Source organism: Gossypium hirsutum, chromosome A09, assembly GCF_007990345.1.
Source record: "Gossypium hirsutum isolate 1008001.06 chromosome A09, Gossypium_hirsutum_v2.1, whole genome shotgun sequence".
NCBI lineage: Eukaryota > Viridiplantae > Streptophyta > Magnoliopsida > Malvales > Malvaceae > Gossypium > Gossypium hirsutum.
Window position 1 is genome coordinate 65,448,280 of NC_053432.1, and position 21,807 is coordinate 65,470,086.

At 33.8% G+C, this 21,807-nt stretch overlaps 2 protein-coding genes and 1 long non-coding RNA gene across 3 annotated transcripts; all 3 read right to left on the reverse strand.

Annotated features, from left to right (window-relative positions):
* Nucleotides 1–1,412: 1,412 nt before the first annotated feature.
* On the reverse strand, nucleotides 1,413–4,558 carry LOC121206133 (uncharacterized). Its single transcript, XR_005901113.1, has 2 exons — nucleotides 3,291–4,558; nucleotides 1,413–1,750 (listed from the first exon to the last, which is right to left on the reverse strand). It is a non-coding gene; the product is annotated as an uncharacterized lncRNA (long non-coding RNA).
* A 2,735-nt stretch (nucleotides 4,559–7,293) lies between these two features.
* LOC107890054 (subtilisin-like serine-protease S) lies at nucleotides 7,294–11,316 on the reverse strand. The gene is made up of 11 exons (XM_041076188.1): nucleotides 11,239–11,316; nucleotides 11,057–11,148; nucleotides 10,811–10,908; nucleotides 10,470–10,636; nucleotides 10,288–10,427; nucleotides 9,651–10,188; nucleotides 9,407–9,501; nucleotides 8,771–9,010; nucleotides 8,578–8,692; nucleotides 8,242–8,446; nucleotides 7,294–8,130 (listed from the first exon to the last, which is right to left on the reverse strand). Exons 1-11 carry the CDS (start codon nucleotides 11,314–11,316, stop codon nucleotides 7,583–7,585), a joined length of 2,316 nt encoding a protein of 771 aa, XP_040932122.1. The 3' UTR covers nucleotides 7,294–7,582.
* Nucleotides 11,317–12,285: 969 nt separating this feature from the next.
* Nucleotides 12,286–18,681, reverse strand: LOC107889165 (protein SUPPRESSOR OF K(+) TRANSPORT GROWTH DEFECT 1). Its single transcript, XM_016813519.2, has 8 exons — nucleotides 17,883–18,681; nucleotides 16,132–16,237; nucleotides 14,435–14,633; nucleotides 13,793–13,861; nucleotides 13,628–13,702; nucleotides 13,379–13,477; nucleotides 12,914–13,069; nucleotides 12,286–12,669 (listed from the first exon to the last, which is right to left on the reverse strand). The coding sequence occupies exons 1-8, from the start codon at nucleotides 18,358–18,360 to the stop codon at nucleotides 12,544–12,546; spliced, it is 1,308 nt and encodes a 435-aa protein (XP_016669008.2). The 5' UTR covers nucleotides 18,361–18,681; the 3' UTR covers nucleotides 12,286–12,543.
* Between the last annotated feature and the right edge of the window lie 3,126 nt (nucleotides 18,682–21,807).

The window sequence follows — 21,807 nt, forward strand, 5'->3', positions numbered from 1 at the left end:
GTTTATTTCTTAAACACTAGTGACTATGGGTGTTTTTAGGCTAATTTTCGTGATTTGCAACAAAATTTGGTGTGGGTTTTAGACCACACGGGCAGTCCACACTACCGTGTGTCGTTTCAAAAACTAGGGTAATTTTCGAGTCACAAGGCCTGAAGTGAGTCACACAGACTGGCCACATGGTTGTGTGACCACTGTTGGAGATTTTGTTTATTGCACACAGCCTGGGACGTTTACACATGGTCTAAGACACGGTCATGTCTCCCCTGCTCTTTATTGTGAAATTTTGTCACACAGACACAAAGAGTTATACAGTCAACCCACACGACCATGTCTCTCAACCACATGGCCGTGTCCCTCAACCATATGACCATGTAGCCTTGTCACACGGTTTGAACCTTCCTACATGGCCATGTGGTCCTATTTTGTAGTTTTCTTTTTCTCTATTTTGCAAATTGATTTAGTCCCTGAGTGATTTCTTGCATGTTTAAACCTCTGTAAAATGGTTTGAGACACTAATTAATTGTAGGAAGTCTAGAAAAGGTGTATTATTAAGTCATCCAATTCGTTTTAGTTCACCACATAGGATATTAGTACTAAACTGTAGAAAACTATTAAGTCATCCAATTCTTGTCGTATTACGAGATTACTTTACCTCTCTATAAATGGAGGCTTGATAAGTGTAACACCCCATACCCAGTCCGGTCATCGAACCTGAGCTATAAGGTGTTACAAGTAAATACGAAACATTTGATTACATTTTATAGTCCAAATATAAGTTCAACATTACTTTGTTCATATAGTATCAAGTACAACATGCAATCCAATCAATTTCGGGTTTATATCGAGCTTACAAAAGCTTAAAACCAACTCGGTATCAACTAGGGATCAAATCGCAACAAGAACAAAAAGATAAGAAAATTTTACAAATAAGGGTCAAATAATCGTTTACCATGACGGTGTGAAAGGTTGAGGCAGTTTGGGTATCACACGGTCGTGTCATTGGGTTGTGTAACAGACTGTGGCTGTGTGCACTAAAATCGCCTTAAACGTGTAGATCAGACGACCATGCCATATGCGCGTATGTGGCACATGACCGTGTTCCAGGTCATGTCTACCTATAGATATATTCCAAAACAAGCATTCTAACCTTAAATCACTTATACCACAAGAAAAATTTTATACCAAGTTTCAACCAGTTCAAAAGCATCAATATTATACCAAAAATATCAATCTAAGTGCCTATCCAATATGCCACGTCTGGCACCTCAATTCAACAATTCAAGTCCAAACATAACATTTTATTCAAACATATCCAATATGCCATCAAAGGCACCTCAAAACAATTAATATAGCAAACATCATTGACCATTTTAATCACCTTATAATAACACTTCCTTTCAACCATTTAAACATGCACAAACCTTACCTAATCCATTCAAACTTAGCATACACATGCCATTCATTTGCTAGCATGTTTATAACATATTACCTTATCACCACATAAGCATTATAACATACATACCTATACCATCAATAAGGATTACCTAATACCAAGATCATTACCAACGTATAATTATATACATATTCACATAACATTCAAATTGTTAAATTCATCCAATACATAACATATTCAACCATAAAACTCTCCTAGATATATGCCATGACCAAACCAAAATTATCGCAAAGTCTTGAGTCTGGGATTGCCACTGGATGTTGAAGTCGATATACAGGATCATATACTTAATGTAACCTGTGAAAGAAAACAATTGAACGTTGAGTAATCCACACAAATACATCGCTATAACCAATATCAATATGAGAAGATTTTAAGAGAACTTTCAAGGTTTTATTAAAACATAACATTATACCAAATGTATTAATTATACCGTAATGACATACCATACCCCAATTTTATACCAATCTTTCAAAATGAAGAATTTACTCTTGATGCTCATTGATACAACTGGCACCTAGTGCCTCATCAGATAAATCGAAGTAACCTAATTGCGCCTAGCACTCATCAATTTAATTGGCATCCAGTGCCTTAACAGGTAAACAAAAGCATTACTTGTACATTCATTAAGTAACGAATTCATAGAATTTTCAATTATATCCCAATAACCAAAATCATAACTCAATTAAACAAGTCATCTCATAACATAACAATTTTCAATCCACACAGTTTAGTCTTTCATCACTAGAATCAACATTTCACAACAACTTGATTCCATTAATTATTTTCAACTTACTTTTACCTCTGATCATGTTAAGTAAGGAAAGTATATAGAAATTTAAATGAGTTAATTTGTGAAGTTATAAACCACAAATTCCAAGCTATGCATATACTTTTAAACTATGTAATATCATTATATACATATCAATTTCATAATCAAGCTCAAGATCCACTAATTTCCATTCAACTAAACCAATGTACCTCACTATGGTACCCAAATTATACTAATTCATTTTGTACAAATCTAACCTGTATTATATAACATTCACCCTTTTATAATCCATTCAATTCTATAGTATTTACTTCATACCATTAATCAATTGCTACCTAGTCTATATCTATTCCATGTATAGATATTTCATATTTTTCGATTTAATTTTTTTTATGCCTAAAACATTAGATAATAACAATTCAACTATAAAGCAAAACAAAACAATACAAACATATCGTTGATTAATAAATTAAATCCCTTATGAACTTACCTAACCAACCCAACAACAAATACAACACCAATGACTATTTCGTAATTTTTTCCTTTTTCTGCAATTAAGCTCCAATTGGTTCAATCCTTGATCTATATGGTAATTAAATTCAATTTATCAATTCAAATATTTTAAAATACTCAAATACATGCATAAGACCTATTAATTTCATTTTACAAATTTTTTAAAACTTTTACATTTTATTCAATTTAGTCCCTAAAATCAAAACTAGCATAACTTTCACATTTAAGCTTCGATTTTTAAACCCATTTCAAACTCATTCATATAAAGCCCTCTATTATCAATAATTATAGAAATTTCATGCCAATTTTGAATTATTTACACTTTAGTCCCCATACTTAAATTTTAACAAATTTCACTTTACAAATTAGTTCATAATCAAATCTAAGCTTATAAACAAACTATTTAACAACAAAAACATTAAAAAATCATCAATGACAATATTTTAAAAACTTTAACATTTTTACGATTTAATACTTGGGTTAGCTAGATTAAGCTACAACGATCGCAGAAACATAAAATTTACAAAAAAAAATGAGCTTAGAATTAATTACCATGCAAGGAGAAGAAGATGACTGAATGTTTCCTTAGTTCATTCATGATGAATTCGGTTGGTAGAAGAAAATGAGAAAAGATGATGATTTATTTGTTTTTCTTTTATGTTTTTATCTTATTTTAGTATTAATTAAATATTATAATTAACATATTTCCACTTAAAACCATGTTATAACCATCGACTATAATAGAATATGGCATGATTGTCATTTAAATCCCTTCCATAATACTATTTGACTCGTTTAGCTAATAAAAATTAATAAAAATTAATTTTTTTATTTTTACGATTTAGTCATTATACCTCAATTAGTTATCCAAATACTAAAATCTCCATTCCAAAATTCAATTAACCTATAAAAAAGCTCTATAAATATTTAATAAAAATATTTATGAGCTCAGTTTACAGAAACGAGGTCTCAATACCTCATTTTCCAAAACCACTTAGTTTTGAACCGATACACTTGTACCTTGACTAACTTTCTAAATAACCAAATTTAATAAACCAGAATTCAATATAATACTGTAATAACCTTGTAAATTTTAATAAGTAATATTTACGGACTTGACCATTAGAGAATGGGTTCCGAAACCACTTTTTTCACCACTACTAGAATCTGGGTCGTTACAATAAGTGTCTTCACTTCATCAAATTCAAATCAAAGAAATTGAGTACTATTATGGATGCTGCAAACAAGATTTCTAAAATTGCTATCGAAATGAGGCAACTGCAAAATGAAATTCAAAAACACCATAGATTGCTAAACTTCCTTTTGAGAAGTGTTAGAACAATAGATCTGTTATTAAGGGTGAAATGCCACTCGAACCCAAAGCTAGCTGATTCTCTTTGAAATACATTGAGGCGCAACAGTTGACTGGACATCTAGATGTAAAGCATTTTTTCAGTGCAAGCCTCAAGAGTGGTACCAAATCAAGGCAAACTCTGAATACTATATATGACCTCAAAATAATAGGGGTCGAGGTCGGGGGAAGAAAAGGAAGAACTGAAAGAAGTTCTCTAGTAAATCAATAAGATGAACCCGTAAGTAGAGATTTATAGGCTATCTATGGCCAAAGATCTATTGTTCTAACACTTCTTAAAAAGAATTTTAGCAATCTACGATGCTATTGAATTTCATTTTGCAGTTGCCCTATTTCAACAGCAATTGTAGAAAGCTTGTTTGCAGCATCCATAGTAGTACTCAATTTATTTGATTTGAATTTGATGAAGTGAAAACACTTATCGAGCCTCCATTTATAAAGTGGTAAAGTAATCTCGCAATGCGGCATGAATTGGATGACTTAATAGTTTTTTACGTTGTAGTATTAACATGCTTATGTGGTGAACTAACTATCTTGAGAAGTAACAAATATGCCCTCCAATCATGTTGCCTATGTGAACAAATTAAAAAAATTTGCATAACCAACTTAATTAAGTAGAAAAACCTAATCTATAGTTGTTAGGATGAATCACACGTGGGAGAGATATGAAATCTCTGAGTAGACTTAAATCCCTTACTTTTCCATTCTTTGTAGAATAGGATTTTGTTTAATATCATAAGGATGGACTCAAATCCGTTCATGTAGGAAAGTCTTTGATAGGCTTTGAATTTTGATAAATTCGGCAAGCCTTCTTGCACGGACTTGGGCTTGCTTAATGGCTTCACTGAGGATGGGATTCTCTATCTGATGAGTCTGGCTAGGCTATTAGGAACCTTTAGGCTAAGCTTTCTCAAGCTTATCCAGAAGTCTGAAGTTCCGTCTACAGAAGGTCTAATTCTGAGTCAAGGCTCTATTTATTACCCTATTCCCTTTTCTGATCAAAGTCACTAATGAAGGGTCGGAACAGACTGCAATTCATTTGAGCTTAGTCTTCTCTTCTAAGACGATTGGAGGTTGGGGAAAGGGTACTCTTAAATAAGGCCTATTGCTGTAGGGGTGAAAAAACCTCCTTCTCTTATAGGAGATGGGCTATTGAATGAAAAATAAAGTCTTCTAAAATATAAATAGATAATAAGTAAAGTAGCCCCTAGGGGCAAGGGTCGCCTCTCCCTCTGCCTCATCACCCGTATATGGTATGAAAAATTCGAAAAAAGCTTTAAAGGCTAAATCGATTCCCTTACCATATGGTTTATCATATGGAGCTGGTGTCGATCGAGTATGGCTTGTGTCTTGTTGGTGGTTTGCCAATAGCGAAACACGGACTATAAGCAGGTAGTTTTAATTGATTTACAATTACCATTCATTCAATTTGTCTACCCCAACTGGTTTGGGCCTCACAATTATATTCCAACCAGTGTCATCTTGTCACTTAGCCTCTAATAGTTTTCCTTACAAGCATTGCTCATTAAGGTGTTATCAGCTACCATGAGTACACACAAGGAGAATAACATTCCTTTAGGTGGTTCATTTGATCACTTATGATATTTTAAGTAGCATATCGGACTCAATCAATCGTGTTATAGCTATCGACTGAAGGGGGAGGTTAAAAAAAGAAGAGAAGAAGGGACCGACCAAAAAAAGGGTTTAAAAGAAGAGAAGAGAAGATGTTTCGATATAAGCAAGAGTAGTCGAAGTCGAGTGAGGGGACTATTGGCTATAGCACCCGAGTGTTCCTGCACCCTAGCATTCCTGGTGTTAGCTATCCTTTAGTTAATTAAAGAAGTTCTTATTAAGGTTGTTGCAACTGATATACCTGTGTATTTTATGCAGTGTTTTTGTATTACAAAGAATGTATGTGATGAGATTAATTCAGCTTTAGCAAATTTCTAATGGGAGCAGGGAACGAAGACTAGAAAAATCCATTTGATGAGCTGGTTTAATTTGACAAAAATGAAATAAGAGGGTGGAATGGGTTTTAAGGATCACCACATTTTCAATAAGGCTTCGTTGGCTAAGCAAAGTTGAAAGGTTCTTAATAATGAAAATGATTTTTGGGTGAAAGTTTTGAAGGGGATTCATTTTCCTAATTGTTCTTTCTTTGAGGCTAAGAAAGGGGAAGGGCCTTTTGGGCATGGTCAAGTATAATCGAAGGTAGGGATTTTTTTAAGGAAAATATTCAGTGGCAAGTGTTGAGTGGGGAACATATTAGGTTGTGGGATGATAAATGGGTTCAAGGTAAAAATTTGGATATATGTGTTGGAAAAAATCGGTTTAGAAAATGATTTTCTATCACAATGGAAAATTAAAATTTTGAAAATCGAGTCGGTTTGTGATATCTGTAATAATAAACTTTTTCTTAGAAAATACTTGTGCTTTTTGTGAGACGAATGCTAGGGTTCTTGGTTTCCAATCGAATAACCTTCTCCTCTATTCTCATATCACAAATTACTTCGAGTGTGGACTCGAACAATCACGAACCAAGCACAAAACTAGAAACGATTTATTACTTTCAGTAGGAAAGTAATTTTCTCTCAATAGAAACTGGTAGAATTGTAATTCTTAGAAAATAAAATTTATTCTAAGAAAATAAATTATCACTCTTTTCTGATAGAATAACCATATTTGACTTATATATAACTTGTGTTAATAGTTATATCAGTATCATCTATTTATACAGAGAGATAAGAAAATTCCGATTAAAATAAAAAAACATAAATAATATTGAAATAAAAAATTTATACAGCACGAAAAAAAAAACTAGTATAGGAATATATTAGACATTTTATTCCACGTTTTATTCCTAAAACATTACGGTTTAAATGTTTGGCAACATTAAAAATCATTTCATGCTTATATATTTTTTATAGTTATTTCAAAAGATAATTTATCCTTATTAAATATATTTAGTGTTATATCTATTTATCCTTATTAATTATATTTATTCTAACATTTTAAACGAAATCTCAAATTATTTTTATCAAGTAAATGTTATAAAACGTAATTATACTGTATATTGAAGTTTGAGATTTCGTTTAGAATGTTAGAATATTTTCGTCATATTAGTATATTTTTATTTGTTATGTTCTATGATATTTTATTTTATAGTGTAAATGATGAGTTTGATCAATCACATTAAATATATGCACTTATTAAACCGGAAATAAGAAGATTAATCCGAATCCAAATGAAGCAATAGGATAATGCACCTTCCAAGCAATTTCTTAAGGATGATGGTGGTAAACTTGAATATCAAGCAATTTCCTAGATAGAAACTTGAAACTGATCAAAAGTATTGATAATAAGATAGTAATTGGTAATCGTTGGCTACACATAAAGGCTTTGAACAGGACAGTCCATGAGAAAATTGAACTTACATGAACTCAAATTCAATGATGCAGTAAATAGTTTGTCCCTAAACAGAGAGCACATTGAGACCAATAGGACTTCTAACTTTGTGAATGCCATTGCTCCATGTCAAAGCCCCAAAGACAAAGCTTCCACTACTGTTCATGTAGGGGATGAAATCAACCTTGAAGCTCATCTTCTCTCCAGTCTTTGTAAAGCAAAGTTTTGAAGGTGTAACCTTAACTTTAACACCAACTGGATGGTCTACATATGCATAATAAACCGTCGGGTCTTTTCCATAATATGTAACTGTTCGATAAACAGATAAACTTCCATTCATGTTGGACACACCAATTGAAGGATAGTTTAAATTATAGGATGGTATAGGAGGATTTTGGCAGTAAGTTAGTTGGCCAGTGAGGTTTTTCAGTTGTGCAGGGTTTCCACCTATACTGCAAAGGAAATTGATGATATCAGTTGAATCAAGGTCATAAATTAGACCAGGTTCAAGTGCTGCTGTTGGGTTTATGTGTCCAGATCCATAGTCAAAAGGCGTAGTCTCATTGCCAAAAGGTTGTCTTCCAATCAGGTGTTTGGTGTTATCAAGGACAGTAGCTGTAGCAGCAACAAATGAAGTTTTAGATGTAAAACAAGACCAATAAAAAAGGCTATATTTGAAGCATCAACCAAGTATACTGATACTATTCATTGAAGAAAATTGTTAACCTGTTGTCATTATTGCAGACTTTATGGCTGCTGGACTCCATGAAGGTTTGATAGATTTTATAATTGCAGAAACCGCAGATATATGAGGACAAGACATTGAAGTTCCAGAGACAATGTTATAATTGACAGAACGTTCAGCAGTGGCTTCAATTGCTACTGGAGACCATGCTGCCAGAATGTTCAGTCCAGGTCCTGTTATATCCGGCTGCAAGAAATTTACACCATGCAGTTCAATCTTATGGATTATAGTTTCCTCATTAAAATTGTTTGAAATAGCAAAGATAATGTCACAATAAGGCATGAGCAGAAAAGTTTTGAGAATGTTGTAGAAGTTACTTTAAGGATCTCTGGAGTTATAATGTTTGGTCCCATGGAAGAAAATCCAGCCACTGCTGGTGCCGGTTTAGTGTCTAGAACCGTTATTGTTGGGTAGATTTTGGCTACTGGATTCCTGTAACAATGTAAGTAGTTAGTACCGTTCAATTCTGAAATAGTAATGCAGTGTGTGTTTAATTCTCAAAGTACTCACTTTTCAGTTTCCATATATTTTTGTAGCAGTGCTGCTTCTTCTTGACCAATTACAGTACCTGGGAGCACAAACTGGAAACCGATGTCTTTTGCCAATGGATCAATAAGTATCATACCAACTCCGCCACCTTGTCTGATAAATATGCTTTTCTCTCTTCGGTTATCAGTTAATGTCTCAATTGTGCACACCACAATCTTCCCCTTGATTAAAGTAGCATCTAGAGTATTGTTCTTGCAAAAGCTAGAACATAGTAGAAAACGCATCAAGTGAATTTTGAGAAGCCATTTGTCATTATGCTTAATCCTAGGCCTTGTTCCAAGCTTTGATCTCTAGACCATTTGCTTCATAGTATCGGGATGTAGAATGTCGATCTTCTAACCTATGTCTACCTACGGTTTCTGAGTTAACCAGAGGATTGTTTTCCAGGTATCTTGGTTATAAAGCAATCACATGGCATGCATTCTTATAAAATTCCTTATGGGGAAAATATAGAAATGAACCAAGAGGGAAAGAATATTTGGTATAATTTGTGTGATTATATGCATTAATCGATATTGAAATGCAATTATGAGGCATATGATGATCATGAACATGTTTCATATATGTAATGCTGCAGAGTTGAAGTTTTAGGCATACCTAGCATTGGATGGTGGAACTCCTTTGGCAGCTGCTGCGCTACCAGCTATCAAACCATATGAGGTTTCCATTTTCAGAGGGTTTAAAGAGAAACCCTGAGAGCATAAAAATATCCTGGTAAAATATCAACCTTATATGCAGGTTCCAGATTCTTTTTTACTTCAGTTTTTGTGTTCCTTTCAGGCTCTTTTTTTTTTTCTTGTTGGGAGAGGGTCCTGAGTGCAAAATTTTTTACAGAATTTACCTTCAAAATTCTTGAATTGCCAAGATATATGTTAGAGATGAAGATCCTGTCCACAGAACTTGCAGCAACTGTGAGGATCCAAGGAGCAACATTACTTGCAGTGCCTGGAAAAAATGAATTTCCAGCTGAGCAGGAAACAAGAATTCCTTTTTGGAAAGCATGGAAAGATCCAATGGAGATAGCATCTTCAAAGTATATAGATTGCGGTGGATCAGGACCGAGGGAAAGAGAGAGGATATGGACACCATCACTAATAGCATCGTCCATTGCCAAGAGAACATCAGCATCACTACAAAGGCCAAACCAACAAGCTTTATAGATTGCAAGCCTGGCACTGGGAGCACCACCTCTTGCAGTGCCCCCAGCCATGCCAAGTAAGCTGACATTTGCTACAACTGATCCAGCAATGGTTGATGCAGTGTGGGTTCCATGACCATCACTGTCTCGAGCTGACCGGAAGAAAGTGCCTCCTTGTGACTCAAGAGACCCATATTCTGCTTCAAACCCTTTGAAATAGTACCTTGCACCTATAATTTTCCTGAAAAATTCAAGGCCATGTATCATTGGAATCACAGTTATTCCGTACTGTTTTCTTTCGTATAATACATTAAGCTTCGTTGATGTGAATCATCGTTACCTATTGCAGTTAGACAATGCAAACTGTTCTCCAGTTACACATTCTCCCTTGAACTTGTCAGGCACAGGACCGAATCCTTGATCACTAAAGCTCTCTGACTCAGGCCAAATTCCTGAAGAATAAAGTTTAATGAGTAGGAGCTATGAATCGAACTTTCAAGAATCAACAAAACAAGCAGATGCCTGCAAATCATTACCACTATCAATGACACCAACAATAACATTGGAGGATGAGTCCATTTGAAGCTGCTTATATTGTTGAATGGAATCTATTCCTAGAAAATTCCATGTACGTGTTGTATGGATCTTACTTGTACCGCTTTCGAACACAGAAACAACCCCATCGCTCTCTGCAACGCAAGTGCAATTGGTGAGAATTTATTACGGCTATGGACTGCATGGTAAAACTCTTTTCTTATATATGTAAACATGGTCAATAACTATAATTTTTCAGCTTTATGTTTCACACTTTAGTGTTATTTGATTTATCAGAATGAGCATATTAGAGTTTTGCAAAACAACACCTGCAACTCTTTTAGTTTGTTCTGGTGTGAGCATGGCTGAGAAGCCTCTAAAGCTTTTACTGTAATGGTGAAGTGCAGCTTCCTTTGCTACTTCCAAACTGAAAATTACATACCAAAACTTCATTAACAATGATTTGTCACAGTATCTGTGAATAAATTAAATGGTTTGTATCTTCATTACTGAGAACTAACAAGCTAAACAAACCAATAATTTCTGAAACAGTAAGTAATTAGCTTAGTGCATGCCTTCCAGTAACTGAAGCAAGCATTTCATGATTAGCTCTGATAACAGATTCCGAGTTGGGATGAGAATGTTCCCCCATGTATACAATATAATGCTGCAAATCAAACAAAAAATGCAATGGAACACTGTCAGATTAGGCACCTAAAACAAATCATCTAAGTTCCCATCAGATTTTTCTCCTTACCTTGGCGTTGCTACTGGCTCCATGAACCAGAGATAATCTAATGAACAATAAAAGAGTTAGAACTTGAGCAAGTCTCATGGTGATGAACCAGAGTTCAAGTGATTAAAAAGCAAGAGAATATTAGCTTAAAGCTGGAAATGATGATTAACCATGACCAGTAAAATGCCCTTCTTATAGCAGAAGAAAAGAAACTTAAAAAAAAGGTTTAATGCCGGCTTGATTTGACTATGGTTGAATAGTTCAGTGTATAAGAAGCCCAGAATCTGTTTTTGTTATAATGATTAGCCGGCTTTTCTTGTATTATTTCATGCAGGACCTTACATATCATGAATTCCCATTAGAAAACAAAGTCTGGTTATTGGAATTATTCAATTGGATAATGTTGAAAGAACAAGAACATAAATGTTCATTGGGGCATCCAAGATCAGCAGAAGTGACACACAAACAACTCCCAAATGGAAGTTTCTCAACTCTCTGAAGTTCAACTTGCTTACATACAAGTTATATTCCGATTTACTTAAATGAAGGTAGTTTTCTAATATAGAAACTGATGGGGTTTAAATAAAGCTAAAAACCGTATCCTACAAGATTAGTCAATTTGAAGGTCCATTTACAACTAATGATTTTGGACACACATAATACAACAAAAATAATTAAATAATGAGAAAGTTTCACAAGATATCAAACCTACTTAAATATATCAAAATCTATATACTATGAATTATTGACATATCGAAATTTATATGAAAAGATGATGTTTTAAACACAATCATGACAACATCAAATCTACCTCGCATTGAAGGAAAAGAAACAAGTACATTTAATAGAAATTGATGACCAATATCATGAAAAAGCTAGGTTTAATTCATGTTCATTAGATACCTTTTTATTTGCTAACAAATTGTATATTTTCCCTTTTCAAGCCATCTGAAAGATGTCTTCCTTATTCTATTGAACCTTCTTTTTATTATTGAACTGCGGCATGTACATACATACCCAAGAGAGGAAGTTTGAAATAAGAAAACATAGAAGAAAACGGTCAACAAATTTAGGCATAAAAGGGCACAACTCATATTCAAACATTATATGCCAAATTACTTGGTTATCTTCTTTACACTGTAAAAGGAGAAAAAAAAATGCAATTCCATTCTTAATACAGGAAATGGGAAGTCAAGCCACCTTCCCCACTTGATTAAGCTAAACCCACATTTCATTGGACGACAAGCTGGTTATGAATAAAATACAAATTACAGTGATAGCACCTCACAACAAGAGTATATCAATGTGACAATTTCATCCAATCCATCAACCTTCCTCTCCAAACTCCTTCGTAAATCTTTCATGGACCTCAAGATCAGCTTTGCTCACTGTTGGCCTCTGTCTTGCAAGCACCTTATCGAAATCTGATCTTGAAATAGGTGGTGGAAGGATCTGCATGGCCATTAATCAATGAAATAGCAATTTAAGTTACAATGGTAAGGATGTTCCAAAAGATTTATTTATTGCATATGGCAATAATGCTCCAGCATGCGTTCTGGATAATCCAATCTTAGACTCCACACATTTTCCGAAACGAACGATAAATGCATAGCAAAAAATATCAGAAAATATAGAAAATCAAATTGTACATAGGAATAGGTACAAAAGGTAAGAGCTCAAACAAGCAACTTGATACCTGTGCTGCAAGTCCTTTGGCTGCCAATTCCTGCATGGTAATTTGGACAGCACCTGGTTGCTTTGGTCCACATGGCATCCACATATTATTAGGTGTCTTGAAGAAAAACATGGCATCTTGGGTTTTACGAACAGGTTCAAAAAGAACATCCTTAACCTGCCACGATAAAATAAAGGTAAAAACACGCACAAGTGAACATCTCTACATTGGCCATCCATTAAAAGATCATTCAGAGAAAGAGAAGGATATAATGATTGAGCACGACATTAATCCTAATATTCATCTTCTTGTAGTACCCATGTCCAATACTCATGTTTCACGCATATTTATATATTGATATAGGGAGATGATCCTTTGAGGATCCTCCAAATACATGGAAAACTTAGGGAAATTAAATATACCCATATCAGACACCCAAGACCGAGTAACATAAGATCAAGTATCTCATATAGGTGATGCACTTACACAAACAGATATGTCTGACCCTGAAAATCCCTCTGTCCGGCGAGCTAAGTTTTCAAAATCACTTTCAGTCAAGTTGTGAGGAGTATCACCTAGGTGCACCTGTTGTAATATGTTTTACCAAAGCAAAGTAGCCATGTCAAAAATAGCAGTAGTTGAATAACAATTGTGAAAAAGAAGACAAAACAGCCAAGCATTTCTCTTCTTTTTTTTCTTTTCAATGTTCAGAAGAGACACATCAGAGAAAAGTACTTTGAACATATGTTGCCGAGCCTTCACGTCTGGGAGAGGAATGTAAATGCGCTTATCAAAACGCCGGCGGATGGCCTATAAGAATAATTGATTAGTAAAAGATTGATATCCACCTCTGCTGATTCAAGGTAAATCTATGGAAATTATATTCTAATATTATCCTACCTGATCAAGAGCATAGGGAGTATTTGTTGCCGCAAGAACTAGGACTTTCTGATCATTATGTCCAACACCCTAAAACATCAAAAGCACAAAGTAAAAAAATTCATTCATTAACATTGAAAGTGAGGGTATCACACACACACGTCACAATCTAGCAAAACATAATTAAGGTATGACTATGAGTATTGTCAGATCCAAATACTGTAACATGAAAATTTCACAAAATTATGATACAGATGCTAGCATGCTGCAGAACACTACAAAAGAAAAAAGTTATCTTACATAAATTTATATTGAACAAACTCAAAACAATACACACTTAAAAGTTTTTCTAAATGCACAAGATTAATTGAGAAAATTTGTGCTATCATAACTTCCCAAGGTACTTTGCTTATCATGCATTCTTCCATAAATGAGAAGAGAGGTGTTCAAATTTTTAACAGGTATTGCATATTTATGAAGTGCAAACTCCTCTTCACGAAAACTCAAAATAAAAACCATAGAATAAACATAAGTCCCAAGATAAAATTGAAAACTGGTCAGGAATTATAAGAACGTGTATCATAAGAAAATAATATCTAGAAAAGTTTTGGGACAAAGATGTTTGAGGAATTTGTTCCAGCATTTAAATGCACTAACAAATACCTGCATCTGCACAAGAAGTTCAGTTTTGATACGTCTTGAAGCTTCACTCTCATTGCCCTCTCCACGCTGGCCGCACAAGGAATCTATTTCATCAATGAATATGATGGAAGGAGCACTATCACGCGCCATCTCGAAAAGGTTCGAGACAAGCTTTTCACTTTCCCCCATCCACTTTGATACAAGGTCTGAGGAAGAAACACTAGCAGAAAAAGAGGGAAAAGGATTAGAACAATGAAAGAGAAATAAGCAGAAACATAACGTACGAACATAGACGATGAAATGGTATATAAGAAATTAACTACAACAAAAATATTTTTAAAGCAAAGTTAGGTGAGCCAAAAAGCTAAACTTATCGTAATATATAAATATGAAAAAAATTCGAAACTAAAAGCCTCAGTTTACAACTTCAAAACAAAAGAACAACTTCTAAGAAACATTTTTCATATCTTTATGGGTTTCCAGAGTAGGAAAAAGCAAATTAAAGTTGATGAAAGAAAAAGCAAATTGATGTAGTCAGTTCATAGGTAGAAGAGTGACCGAAACTGATTAATCCGGTCATCAAAGCTTACAGAAGCAGCAAAATTAGGACTCAGTTCATAGGTAGAAGAGTGACCGAAACTGATTAATCCGGTCATCAAAGCTTACAGAAGCAGCAAAATTAGGACTTACTTGTTTTATCTGAAAGCCTTAGTAGTGGGATTCAGTGTCAAAATATGCAAGATTTAGAGTTTGGAAGTATAAGAAACAGGATTTAGTTAGATGTCAGAAGAGATTTAATTAGTTCTCAGAAGAGATGAAATAAGATAAAAGGGACTTGATTAACTGTGTCATCAACAGAAATCCAAAACAACTACAGCAATTGAAAAGATGAAAAGAAAAAGACCAAAAGAAGGGAACACGAGTTCCTAGGTGTCCCATTAGATTGGTATTTTCATAAATCAAAATGCCAGAAGAATATGCACATTAGATTGGTATTTCTAAACTCTTATACTTCTTAAATTCAATTAGAACTGGGATTCATGACCAAAAAGAAACCATAAACATAAAAGCAACTTAGATTCCAAGAAAGCTAACCTAATTAATATAAACTCAACAAGTATGACAAGCTGGGTTAAAGAAAATAAAAAAATATAGTTCTTCCTCCGACTGATACAATCCCTAGAATTCATGATGTAAAAACAGAAGAACATTATGGGGCTCTGCAGAGGCTGTGTCACCATTATTACGTTATAGATATCATAACACAATTCCCACATAAGTAGTCAAGCACTGCAGCTGTAAATTCACCTTAATAGAACAGAAACATGGAAGAGAGGAGGAAAATGCGGTGAAGTCAGAAAGGCAAATGATTATCAGCTCAAAGAGTTTAACTGTTTTAGCAGCAGATAGAAGCCACAACCACAATATGTGAATAATGCCACCTATCTGCCATTAAAATCCAGTGACGCATACATAGGAGTCCATCCTTACTACTGCCACCTATCCCTTTCTCCCAATAAAAGGAAGGTGGCAGCTGCATCACTGAGGAAAGCTAGATAACACAACAACAGTACATGTCAAAGGTGAATTTTCTTTACTTGTTTTCATGATCAATATGCATCTTAAAAATTAAGAAAAGTGAAAATAGCTTCAGAAATTAGCAAGTGTTTTCTTAAGGGCAGATAAATGGGTCAAATATGAGCCACTCAATATAGTACCTAAAAAACGTAGAGTCAGCTTCAGTTGCAACAGCCTTGGCCAAGTATGACTTCCCAGTTCCAGGTGGCCCATACAACAGAAAAGCTCTCCATGGCCTTCTCTTTCCTAAAACAGAAAAAGTATGAAAATTTTACAAAATTACCCTATTTATATCCCTGCATATGTAATGTTGAAATGGGAATGAAGAAAACCGTTAAACAAGGGGAATGAAGAAAACCGTTAAACAAGTGCTAAAAGGGGAGTAGAGATTAGATTGAGTTTGTTTCTATCCAACCAATAATACAGTTGAAGCAAACAGCAAACATAAAAGAAATTCTAGCAAGACCAAGAGGATATCCAAACACATAAAGATGAACATCGGTGGAACTATATAAACTTGATGGATATCGAGCCCTTTTCCTACCAAAACACAAAACCTCATCTAATCCAATACATTACTTTGATTTGTTCCACATATCATAAGACAATCTTGGATAGACAGCAAATGAGCTGAGCTTAAGTTGAATTCAACAATCCTACTCAAAAATAGAACAGATCTATAAAATTAATTAGAAGCTTTTAACTTTAAAAACCAAATTAATCTTGTATCATGTGGCTAAAAATGGCAGCTTCAGAAGAGGCGGAGTCTTATATTGGTGCAAGCAACATTTTCTAACAAGGAATTGAGACTAGTAGGTGATGTCATAGATTGCATGTAACATTCTATGTTACTTGGATTCTTGTGAGTATGGTAATGTTAGATTTTTCCATGTTTTTCCATGTATTTGGAGGATCCTTGGAAGTCATATCCTCATCCATATGTCAAACATGGGAACCTCAAGAAAAATGAAGAGTCCGAGCAACATATGTTACATTTATGTGCTGAGAAGTTGAGCATTAAAATCATGAAGTTATTAGTGTGATTATTGTCATGAAAAACTATGTTCATCAGATTAACTACATAACAAAGGGGAATTTCACAAGCATCTATACATCCCCAAATAACTCATTAATATCACAGAGGTCACAGGTGAGCAAAATCTTTTGCTTTGTTGCTTGTACTATTCTAGGACTCAATTCAAGCATTGCAAGAAACGATAGCAAAGGACACCACAAGTGGCTATATCAATAACTTGCTAAAATCTTATTGCATACAACAGGAACAGTCTAACAAATATATAGCAGGAGCTATATTTAGAAAAAAGAATAGAAAGCATGGGATGAATCTATGGATATTCAAAACAATTACATTTAGGACAAAATCTCAAGCAACATTAAATCGCAAAAATTAGTTAATGTTGCAACAAAATTAGGCATTCTCCCCTATCACAAACAACTTCAACAAACAAGCATGATTATCCTATCAAATATCAATACCATAATCACATTTTCCTATTGGAACTACCAACTAACCTCTTTTCTAGACATATACAGTCAAGAAAGAATAAGTTTCTTAACATTTTTTCGCCAATTGTCAATGAAGCAATTTCACTATACACTACGTATTGCAAAAGTCAAGCAGGCCTCACTAACTTCATAGCTAAAAACCAAAATCATCCTTAACAAAGCATATAAAGAAAACCACATAAAACCATAAGATTCATGCGTAGTTTAACAATCAACAATTAATCCATTTCATTATCCACTACCAGTTACTAAAGTCCACCTAAAGTAATCAATTTTACAAATGTATATGGTATGCTCAAAATCATACTCATAAAATCAAATATCAAAAGCCCCTAAAATGCCCAAACAAGAAAAAAAAACTAACCAGTAAAAAACTGAGGAAACTTGACAGGCAAAATAACAGCTTCTTGCAAAGCCTGCTTAGCACTTTCTAAACCAGCCACATCATTCCACTTAACGTTAGGCTTTTCTCTGATAATAGCCGAATTAAGCCCAGCTCTCAACTTAGCCTGCTCTGGATCCTCCCCATCACCGCCTTCTCCACCACCACTCTTGGGCTTACTTTTGGGGCGGGTGGCAACAGCAGCATCCCCATTAGAAGCCGGCCCAGGCCCTCCTTCATCGAGAACGGCACGGATCTCCTCGGCACGGCGTAAATACTCGGTGAATTTCTGGGTAATAGCCTCCCTAATTTTGGGGTTCTTCTCGTATTTCAAATGGGTCTTGAAATACTCGAGTGCGTTCATGTATAAAGGAAAGGCTTTGCTGTAGTTCCCTGCATTATCTTCTTGTACCGCTTGCTTCACATACTCTATCGCTTGTTCTTTGAAATTGCTATACATATCGTTTTTTTCCTTTTTCTGGATACTTTTATTTCTTCAATGAAATCTCATGAGATAGATTAAAGATCTCTCCGGTTTTTTTTTTTTGTTCTCTTTTCCCAAACTGGTTATTGGAGATGTTGAGATGTAGAAAGAGGGATCCGAAGACAAACAGAGAAAATTTGGATATTTGATCGTAGAAACAGAGCTCAAAAGTAACCGTGTGAAATGAGAGTTGTTTTGTTTTCCTTAATTTCCTATATGTCTAATTGGGCTCATAGCTTAGGGGTTAGGAAAAGTTTGTAATTCTGCACCTTTTGTCAACTCGTAACAGTTAGGCTTAATACATCAGTTGTAACACCTTTTTTTAGTTGACATAGGCTATTTTCCCTCTATTTCTTTAGAATTTGAGATTTAGTCCTTAAAAATTGAATCCTCTTACTTCTTCAATTTAAACTAATCATTATCGGGTAATTTCTACCAAAATTTGTCAATTTAATATATTTATTTTTTGCCAATCATATGTAATGTTATATGAGGACAGTTTATTCAACTAGCCAAGTTGATAAATTTTAACAAAAAATACTAACGATGTTAATAGGTAGAGATGTCTATGGGTTAGGCTGGGCCAAGGCCCAACTCCAACCTAGGCCCATTTTCACCAGCCCGCCCAAAAACTCATTTTACTATTCAAAAACTAGTAAAATATTAAAATATATTTCTAGTTGATATTTTTTATATTTTTATAATTAAATTTAAATGTAAGAAATCTTTTTTAAATTTAGATTGAATTCAGACTAGGCCAAATCAGTCCGAGGTGAAAATATTCTCTATAGGGCCAAGCGAGTTACTCGGCCCTTAGATAAGTCTAATGATAATATTGAGTTTTAAAATCAAAAAAGAAAAATTATATAAATTTTAATTTTTTTTAAGTATATGGACTAAATTTCAAATTTTATCCAAGTATAAAAATTAAAACCATATTTTGATTTTTTTTTTATAGAGAAATTTTTAAAATTAAAATGCCACAAAAGGCAAACAATCTTTCCGAGCTTTTAAATATTTATTACTACAATTCAAAGAAAATTTGTCAAAAATAAGATTAATTAGCTCAAGTTTCAATCCATGATAAGAAAATCTATTAACTTTGGGTTGAGTTTTAATGTTGCAAGTACACAATGGTGAAATTATAGTATAGGAATTACAACAAAATATTTTGATAAATACTCTGATGATCGTACCTTAAAAAATTAATTGTGGAATCAAGTTTATAATTATTCGCAATACTCTAAATTAGTGATTCAATTACCATTCTAATTGGATAAAGGATTATTAGCGCAATCAAATTCATTAAAATTAAGGTTAAACTACTTATTTGAAAACACTAAATCTACAATTTCAATTCTCAACTACATCTTCAACAACAAACTTAGGTATTGGCTATCGTCATCCACCTATTAGCTAGTTAATAGAATGTTAACTTGACTACCTATGTAATTGCTAATCCTAGGTTTCGATTCGATCTTTTGACTCAAGTTGATCTTATAGTTCACTACTAGAACAGAAACTCTCGTTTCTAGACCCTAGCACACATTGAGTCTCTCAATACAACAATGCTTAGCAAGGTTGACCAATCCAATTAACTAGAGTTAGTTTCCATTTTTCCTAACCTATTTTTATTAGAGTTTGTTTCCAATTTCCCTAGTCTAAAATTTTACCAAGTTTGTCAAGTTTAGGCAAATTAATTACAAATTATTAAAATAATTCGTCAAATTAACAAGTAATCCAACTTGACAATAGCTTATAGATTGCATAATTTACCAATTAACAATATTACCAAAACATGCAAACAATAACAAAGACAATTTCATTAAGATCTAATATTTCACCACAAAATAAATGAAGGAAGTTTAAGCAAAGATTAAGAAATCTCAAACACAAGTGATGAGGAGATCTAATCCAAGCTCCAAATTTTCCATAACCAAGTCTAAGCTTGTAACCTTCAGCTTAATTGAAGATGCAACTCAAACTTACAGAAAAAAACTAAAAAGAAACTAAATCTAAGCTAGAATTTACAAGTCACTATTTAATCTAATTACAAAGATAAAACCAAATCCTCTCTAGGAGGTTATAAAAGCTAAAACTAATTTGAGAAAATGAACTCTCTCCCTTTTAGTTTACAAGAAAATTAATATTTACATCCTAAACTCTAAAGTAGTAAAATATCTCTTTTATCCTTCATTAACTAGTCTTCTGTGACACAATGTCGCAACGTCCATTGCACAACATAGTGAGGTTGCTAAAACTTTCCAACTTTTGCTCTTTTGTAATCACCATTGAATGGGCAATTATGGCCTCAATATCGTAATGTTCATTGCATACCATTACAAATTCTATCAATTTAGTCCTCAAGCACATCTTCATTATAAATTTCTCACAAAATTAAAGCTTTCTACATGTTAACTACAAAATAAAAATTCATTGTCATCGTTATGTTTCTAAGCTTTTTTATTTTATTGAAAATTAATGAAAAACAAATAATTATTTTGCTTTAAATATAAAATTGGAACACTCCAAACCCGGCCTAGATGTTATGGTCGTATCCGAAGATGTCACAGAGAAGGGTTTTTGAAAATAGAGTCTTTATGATAAATTATTCCAGTTTTATAACTTATATTCGTTAAAATCTACTGTCGAATGCGTTATTCAATTAACTTATTTGCCAAAACGTAATTTAGAGCGGAAGTCATAGAAAACACTTTATTTGGAAATCTCATTTGTAACTTTGGAAAACCTTTGTTTCAGTAAAAACCATGTTTTTAGATATCTGTCGCAAATAAAATGTTTAAATGAAAATCCAAATCCCAAAATTAAACCAAACTGTCTAGAAAGTCCAATTATTACAAAACTCCCAGAATTAAACCTTAGATTAAAACAAAAACCATAATCTTAACAGTTTACGAACTCGTGGTCACTGTGAGGCTCCGTCACGCTGGTCCGCCTAAGTCCGTAGATTACTTGAACAAAATAGACAGACAGAAATGAGTTTTCGTAAACTCAGCGTGTAACCCAACAGAAATAGACATGCTATTCATACAAAAATCACATATACAGTCAGATTTAGGTTCGGACCTAAGTCCTTTACTGATACAGATAATAGAATCAGATATGTTGAATAGATATATAGAATCCTACCCACATCCTCTACACACCATGTGGGGTTTAAAACACCCGCCCATCCTTACACGCCATATTTTCTCGTTATGACACATATTAGATAATATGTAACCAAGCTACCAGAATATAGGCGAAGGTCGCCATTCAGAACACTTCCTCCACATATACAAGTCCCTCCTCAGACATAATTACAGATTACAGATGCAGAAATATCATGCTTAACATGCTCGCATACAAATATCAGACATATATATATGGCAGAATAATCAGACATGCGTATAGTGTCCTACT